General features: G+C 34.6%; 1 protein-coding gene across 1 annotated transcript in view; it reads left to right on the top strand.

Annotated features, from left to right (window-relative positions):
• tbata (thymus, brain and testes associated) overlaps nt 1-7,901 on the top strand; it is a 17,324-nt gene extending 9,423 nt beyond the window's left edge. The window contains exons 7-9 of the mRNA XM_079595097.1: nt 1,734-1,869; nt 3,449-3,480; nt 7,704-7,901. Coding sequence (XP_079451223.1) covers nt 1,734-1,869; nt 3,449-3,480; nt 7,704-7,753 — 218 coding nt within the window. The 3' untranslated portion in view covers nt 7,754-7,901. The remainder of the gene's footprint in view (nt 1-1,733; nt 1,870-3,448; nt 3,481-7,703) is intronic.
• Nucleotides 7,902-8,554: the final 653 nt, after the last annotated feature.

The following is an 8,554-nucleotide window of genomic DNA, read 5'->3' as shown; positions in this document are numbered from 1 at the left end:
CATAAAATGCAATTACTGTACATTTCTTAACCAATAATTTCATTGCAATTATGTAATTAACCCTTTTCAAGCATCAATGTGTGTAAGCTACCACCAAAGATCATTTCTGAGTCAGGAAAATTACATTTAATAAAATGACCATTTGTATTGTCATGCATCACATGTTATTGATAAAGAAACACGTTACCTGTAAATGGTAAAAAGAGGACTTTACTTAGAAACCTTTAAATGAAGTGCTTTAAATGCACATTTTAAGGCAATCGGCTTCCTCAAACTAAAATGAGCATTTAAAGCTCTTCATTTTTGAGTTTATAAAGCGTAATAAAGAGTATGGCAGCTGGATTCGACTAGTTGAGATTAGTTCAGCCATCTTAGAGATTTGAGTGCATTAAATAAATCAAGTTAAAAAGAAGACAGTTAGAAATTTGAGTGTTCTTTACGAATTATTCTGAGCCAGAACGTAGCTGCCTCCCAGAGTGCATTGCGGCATTGATAAAATCATGCATTTGCTTTGTTTTTTTCTGGCTTTCCACTTTATTAACCTGAGTTTTCTGCATGAGTAACAAAGGCGTAGTGCACAAATATTACAGATTACTACATTTTTACAGTTTGTTAGATTTTACGGTGTGTGCATTTATTTTAGAAAATTTAAAATTTAGAAAAAATGCACTTTGCCTCATTCATTCTAGTTGGTTATGATATCCCCCTTTTAACCCCTTAAGCGCACCCCCTTTTTTTAATAGACATGAAAATGCACACTCAGAACTTAAATGGTTGTAATTCAAGAATGCTTTGGAATAAAGGTTTTAAGATTGGTCTTGTTTTAAAGAAGACATTTGGCAGATTTTTGTAGAAGTGAAATAAATTAAGAAAGTTAAACAGAAAAAAAGTTATAGAAGTTTGAGTTTATGAAAATGTACAATGTTAAAAATGTAATTATTTAAATGTTATATAAAATATATATTTTCAAAACCTGGTGGACTCTAAAAATGCAAAAAAAAAAATCAAAGCCAAAAATCTGAACAAGTTGTGTTTCAAATGTTAGGTTGATATCTCAGTAAATAAGCGTTCAGTGAGATTTAGTTTGTGCGCAGTACCACACTTCTCCACTAGTGGACATCACTGCCCATATAAGGGCGTCTCCATCTCCATATGTGGTTTGAGTCTGAACCATTATTTTTACAATTTTCATAAAATTTATGAAGTACACATCCTATTCAGAAGTAGTGTTGGAAGTTTGGCAGATTTTGAAATGAATTAAACCTCTAAGAAACACAGAAGATCACGTATGTGCATTATAGCTCGCTGACACATCACTAATGCTGAATCTATTATTGTTTCTTTATATTTAAAACATTTTCAGAACTTTTTTTCTAAAAGAATTGAATGGATGCTATCTTTTGAACTCTTGACATGAAAACAAACTGAGGTTTCTACCATTCTCTCATGATTTTTCATGTTCATCACTATTTCAAAATGTTCTTGTTGCAAATTGATAAATTACGGCTCCTCTGTAATTTATTTAGAAAAAAATCAGTCACAAAATATGTAAACTAGAGATTATAATCTTTCAAATGATATATAGTTTGTCAAGATTAGTTTAGGTTTAGTATAGGATATTACTGTTTTAAATATGTAATGGCTGTGCCAATATAATCCTCAACACAAACACACATGAGTTTTAGATCATGCTAATGAAGGCTCATTGGATGTGTGTGTGTGTGTTGTGTCAGAGAAAGAGCTGGTTCAGGGGTTACTCCAGCAAGCCATGGCCGACTCCATCTCGCTGACCCAACACACATCTGGATCTCCACTTCTGCCCGTGACGTCTGAAGATCTGCCAGATCACGTGTTCCTCGCAAACACCAGGTGAGCCTTTCTGATGCGATCCTCCATCACTAATGAAGAACTAGGAACTAATGAGTAATGCAATATTAACATTCTGCACGGCAAAACTTTTTTTTTAGTACAAATATCTTTCCTAAATCAAAATACAGGAGTCAACATTTGAAGTGGATCAAAAGTTATACATGAATTTTGAACAAGTCTTGTCTTAGGACAACTTTGATGAACTTTTATGATCCACTTCAAATGTCGACTACTATACATTTATTAAGATGCAAAATGGCATAAGATATTAAGTCTTGTTTTCTGTATCAATATTAATATTTTTTTTGCCTTTTTTGTGGCCAATGTGTGACCAGCAAGTACAACATCATGCAATTAAATTACTAAATGAATGTAAGTGTATTTAGTTGTATTACTGAGGTCAAATGTGTCAAATTAATCAAATTAAAAGGAAATTGTTTTGCATTGATAAAGTAATCCAAACCACATTTATAATGGGTAACTTATAAAAGTAAGAAATGACATGTCCAAAGTAACCTTCCTAACACTGATGTGTGTGAGATTCAACACATTCGTTCTGTTGTGTGACTGTGTGGAATTTCTTTGAATTGCCATGAATTTAATTCTACTTCCTGTCATTCCAATTCAACTTCCTGTGGGGCGGAGTCAATTCAATTTCCAATTCATGAATTGAATGGAGGCCAATTCTGAATTTTGCACTAATTCTTTTCAGAAAACAAGACTTAATATCTAATCTCATTTTGCTTCTCCAGTAAATGTATCTTGATTTAAGAATGTTTAGATGTCTGTACTGGACAAAGACAAAATGTTTTGCTGTGTAATAACTACTAATAACTAACAATAAACTCTGATTAACAAATTAGTAAGTTAAAGCCCTCCGTAGTTCACTATTAGCTAATCAGTAATTGTTATTTTAAGAAACTACATACAGGATCATAGTTAATGTGAATGCAGAATTAATTCTACACTGCAAAATATGATTTTCTTACTCAGTATTTTTGTTTTGTTTTCCCAGTACAAATATCAAAACATTCTTAACTCAAAATACATGTATCAAGATGAAAAATGGCATTCGAGATATTAAGTATTGTTTTCCGAAAAATGTATCAATATAAATATTAAACATTTTAATATTACGTTTATGCTTAAAACAAGAACAAATGCCAGTGGAGTAAGAAAATAATCTTGTTTATAAATCTAGGTCTATTTTTCTGACCACACTGACAGATGTTTGTTCTTGTTGTAAGCAATAGTGATGTTTACTTCTTTAAGAAAACAAGTCTTAATATCTTATGCAATTTTGCTTCTCAAGTAAACATATCTTGATTGTGCAGTGGACTGTGTAAAGTGAAGATCGTGGTAAATCTGATTGGATAGTAATGTATTCTGACGATAATAGCTAATAGTAACCAGTTGAGTGCTATCATTACTTATGAATTTTTTCATTATAGTGTCTTGTTAGTTAATAGTAGTTAGTAGAATGTTAATAATGTGTTCCTGTGCAGTTATTTAATAGTGATGGAACAATGTGATCATATGACTATCATTCTGAATGTTTATTATCTGTCGTTTTGCACAGTTCATATCCGGAGGCATTACAGGACAAGCCAGGTGAGCTTTCTCCGCTCCGAGTTTCTGTATTAGACGTGTTGTCATGTGATGTGTGTCATGTGATGTTATTAATACACCATTGTCTGTTAATGTGAGAGAGTAAGCTAAGCTCACTCGAGTTCATGACTTCACATGGGCTGCAATTCGCCTTTGGCTAAGCCACGCCCTACAATGTAGATTGACCAATCACAGCGCAGCCGAGAACGAGCTCCACAGCGGTCCGACACTTTTTCACAGGCGTCTCATATTTTTGGTGTCGGCAGGCTATTACCGTCGTAGATTTATCAGAAATATGGTTAACCGTTGTGCCTGGGGCATTAGTAACACAGATACGTGTTTCCCAGAGAGGTTGGAGGCGGTGTCCGTTTTTCCCTTCCCAAAACCGAAGACAAATCCTGACAAGTGTCGTCTTTGGATTAAACTGTGTGGACGTCCTCAGTCAGCGAAACCCCTCAAGATCAACAACACACTTTTGCTTTTAACCGTACTGTGAAGTTACACTAGTTAGACAGTTTTAGGTCATGATTTCGGTTCTCTACATTAATTGTTGTTACGCTAGCACACGCTGCTAATAAACACAACTTTATACTCGCGTTGTCCGTTTGCTTTGTAATAACGATTATAGAAGTGAATAGAGACCCAGCTCTGCATGAACAGTGTTGCTCCTGATATTGTGAGTCCCAGCCTCCGTCTCGATTAGGATATGCTGTGGTTCATGTTTTGACTGTGACCGTTATGCTTTTGCCTCTATTTGGATCTTGTTGTTGCTTGTGTTTCTCCGTATGTCTTGAATATAGCCTTCGAACGCATATTGCAGCTTATGCCTACTTCTATCTAACTTTATTTGCTGCTTTATAAAAGTTTGATAAAAGTTCAGCAGGAAGAGCCGTCACAGCATAAGCCATGTTGATACCAAACCAGAGCCCAGATGAAGTTGACGGACGTAGCAACAGTAACTAAGGGGGGCGGGGCTTAGCCAAAGGTGAATTTGACAGCAAACAGTAATATTGCTCGCAGCTTTTATTAAAACTTAATTTGGCTCTGTTTCAATAGCCTATACCGACTGTTTACATCTTAGATCAGGGATCCGGTTTCCGGAGAGTTTGATTTCAGGTGTGCTTAGAAACACACAGCTTGTGTTAAGAAAGTGGAGTTGTAACAGAAGAGTTTGCCTTCTACTTTTGCAGTCTGAACGAACACACACTCTGATCACAGACTTTGACTCTGTTCAGTTGCAGGAAATCAAACATGAAATGTTGAACTGATTCTAGAACACACATTGTTCGTTTGTCAAGCGTCTCCTAGCAATGAAACGCATGCTTTTCCTCTGTAAACATTTGCAAAGTCAGCAAGTCTATGATGCCTATTGTTTTGAAACCTGATCAGATTTGAAAAGTTTTCCAGCCTTAAGGAAAGTAAATGGAGCCTTAAAGGTAGGGTAGGTCAGAATTGTCTAAAAAAACTTTTATTCAAATTTGTTTAAACTGTCTTTATATACCAATACATAATTAAAATGCAAGTACTCTGAAATAGAGAGTATAAAAAACTGAGTGACTCTAGTGTATTTAATCTTCAATAAACACAGCTCATTAATTCCATTCACTCCCACCTAAACACGTGGGCGGAGCCAGTAATAGCGCGGTAGTCATGGCGACGGAGAGTGACAGTCGCGCAAGCCAATCACTTGTTTCGTCCCGGTAGGAATTAATGAGCTGTGTTTTTTGAAGATTAAATACACTAGAGTCACTCAATTTTTATACTCTCTTTTTCAAAGTACTTACATTTTAATTATGTATTGGTATATAAAGACAGTTTAAGCCAATTTGAAAAAAAGTTCTTTAGACAATTCTTACCTACCCTACCTTTAAGTGACTGATTTGGTGTAAATAGGGTAAAATGTCATTTTTCTACTTTAATTGAACTAGAACTATTTTAATGACATTGAATGAATTATATGTATATTTATATAATATTGGGTTATCGCTTTTTCATACATTCAACCTTGCATTATAGTTTTGTCTTCTTGAAGGATATAATCCTTTAGATATGCTCTATAATATTCTAATAAGCATAAAAGCAGAAGTCAGAAATGTGGGTAAAATCCATTTTTAATTGGACGGACTCATTTTAATGACATATGTTTTGGAACAGAGACCTTGTGTAGCCATAGAAACTGATTGAAAACAAGTTAAAAATCTCAAAACTCATGTTTTGTGGCTTGTTTCAGTTGACATCTCTATGCCAGTGTACTCACATTAGGTCCTCTAGTCTAGAATGATTAGTAATATCAAATAGTAAAATGATGGCGGTGATATAATTTGAAGTGAAGTGCAGTTCTTCTTGTAGAGAGAACTTGTTTGATGTTAAAAATAGAGAGGTGAGTCTGTATATGATATTATTTCATGATAAACCTCGTCCATCACACACAGAGGTCAGACGCTGGTAAACAAGCCGAGTCGAGCGCTTCTGTCTGTGGTTACTATAGTAACGTATATTACAGCTAAATAACTAGCCAGTCGAATTAGCCCAGACTGATGCTGAGTTTTCTCAAGCTCAAATCACTGAGGTCACGCTCTCAGGATGTTGTCAGAAGGTTTTCAGGATGTTGTCAGAATGTTCTAGTTCTTAGACTTTTTTTAGAATGTTTTCAGAATGTTTTTATGATGTTCTAAGAATGTTTTCAGTATGTTCGCAGGATGTTTTAGAAATTTTTCACGATGTTCTCGGGATTTTTCACGATGTTCTCAGGATGTTTTCGAAGTTTTTCACGATGTTCTCAGATTTTTCACGATGTTCTCTGAAATTTTCATGATGTTCTCTCAATTTTTCACGGTTCACAGGATGTTTTTGAAATTTTTCACAATGTTCTCGGGATTTTTCACGATGTTCTCGGGATTTTTCACGATGTTCTCGGGATTTTTCACGATGTTCTCGGGATTTTTCACGATGTTCTCAGAATTTTTCACGATGTTCTCTGAATTTTTCACGACGTTCTCAAGATGATTTCGGAAATTTTCACGATGTTCTCAGAATTTTTCACGATGTTCTCAGAATTTTTCACGATGTTCTCTAGATGTTTTCAAAAATTTTCACGATGTTCTCTGAATTTTTCACGATGTTCTCTGAATTTTTCACGATGTTCTCTGAATTTTTCACAATGTTCTCTGAATTTTTCACGATGTTCTCGGGATTTTTCACGATGTTCTCGGGATTTTTCACGATGTTCTCGGGATTTTTCACGATGTTCTCAGGATGTTTTCGAAAATTTTCACGATGTTCTCAGAATTTTTCACGATGTTCTCTGAATTTTTCACGATGTTCTCAAGATGATTTCGGAAATTTTCACGATGTTCTCAGAATTTTTCACGATGTTCTCAGAATTTTTCACGATGTTCTCTAGATGTTTTCAAAAATTTTCACGATGTTCTCTGAATTTTTCACGATGTTCTCTGAATTTTTCACGATGTTCTCTGAATTTTTCACAATGTTCTCTGAATTTTTCACGATGTTCTCGGGATTTTTCACGATGTTCTCGGGATTTTTCACGATGTTCTCTGGATTTTTCACGATGTTCTCAGGATGTTTTCGAAAATTTTCACGATGTTCTCAGAATTTTTCACGATGTTCTCTGAATTTTTCACGATGTTCTCAAGATGATTTCGGAAATTTTCACGATATTCTCAGAATTTTTCACGATGTTCTCAGAATTTTTCACGATGTTCTCTAGATGTTTTCAAAAATTTTCACGATGTTCTCTGAATTTTTCACGATGTTCTCTGAATTTTTCACGATGTTCTCTGAATTTTTCACAATGTTCTCTGAATTTTTCACGATGTTTTCGAAATTTTTCACGATGTTCTCGGGATTTTTCACGATGTTCTCAGAATTGTTCACAATGTTCTCAGGTGGTTTTCGAAATTTTCACGATGTTCTCAGAATTTTGCACGATGTTTTCAGAGTGTTCTTTTCAGGATGTTCTCAGAATATTTTTATGATGGTCTCAGGGTGTTCTCAAAATGTTCTCAGGAAATTTCCAGAATGTTCTCAGAATGTTCTCAGGACATTTTTTTACGATGTTCTCAAAATGCTCTCAAGAAGTTTTCAGAATGTTCTCAGGAAGTTTTTACGATGTTCTCAAGAAGTTTTCAGAATGCTCTCGGGATGTTGTCATGATCTTCTCAGAATGTTATGTTATTTTCTCTGATCATTTCTTTCTGTTCTAGAGCGGATCGGAGAGGCAGAAGTTCTCACGCTGTACCCAGAAGACACGTAACAGCGCTGCGATCATCAGCACAACATCATATTAAAGTCATGTTACTCAAATAGTTTGCTCCTTTAGCAGTTGCATTATTGTAATAATCATAGTCTAATGCAATGTTAAGTTTTCATTTACTGCTAATAAAGCATATACATACACAGGTATTTTCGTACGGGTTTGTTTCATTTATTTTCTGTGTGAAGCCATGAGTCGAGCAGTAAATGAAACGATTTAGACACTTTACAGCTCAGTTAATATTTTATTGAATGGAAGATTTCATAAAAGCAATTTAACACAAAAATTAACTGCACTCATACTTTCTACTAGAATATATACGCTGCGTTTTTGGAATCACAATTTATAAATTGGTATAAGGTCATTCTTTTCTTTGATAATCACAGTTTTGAGCCTATACATTCATTTTAAAGAACAATACAGTTAAAAAAATTAATATTCTGTCATCAATAAAGCGCCTTGAACCTGAACCTGAAAACTACTCGCCTTCATACTGTTTTAGATATGACTTTCTTCCCTATAATTTTCACTGAGGTGAATAGTGACTTGAATTTCTATCGGAACGACTTTATGAGACTCAAAATGTATCGCACAAGTCATATAGACTAATGTTACTGTGTGTCTAAAGCTGGTTTTGTGTCCTTTTTGGCGAGCAAAAGCTTTGTAATTTCATGGAAAACTCTTTTTTTTTCTCTCTCCTGTTGCATTCCAATCAGTTAAAGAGGGCGAGTCATTTTTTTACATAATATTAATATTCATTTTTGGATAAACTATTGTCCTGGGAATTACATCATGTGAAGA

This window comes from Phoxinus phoxinus (assembly GCF_949152265.1).
Source record: "Phoxinus phoxinus genome assembly, chromosome: 21".
NCBI classification, from domain to species: domain Eukaryota; kingdom Metazoa; phylum Chordata; class Actinopteri; order Cypriniformes; family Leuciscidae; genus Phoxinus; species Phoxinus phoxinus.
The sequence above is the reverse complement of the archived record's forward strand: the minus strand, read 5'-3'. Positions and strand labels throughout refer to the sequence as shown.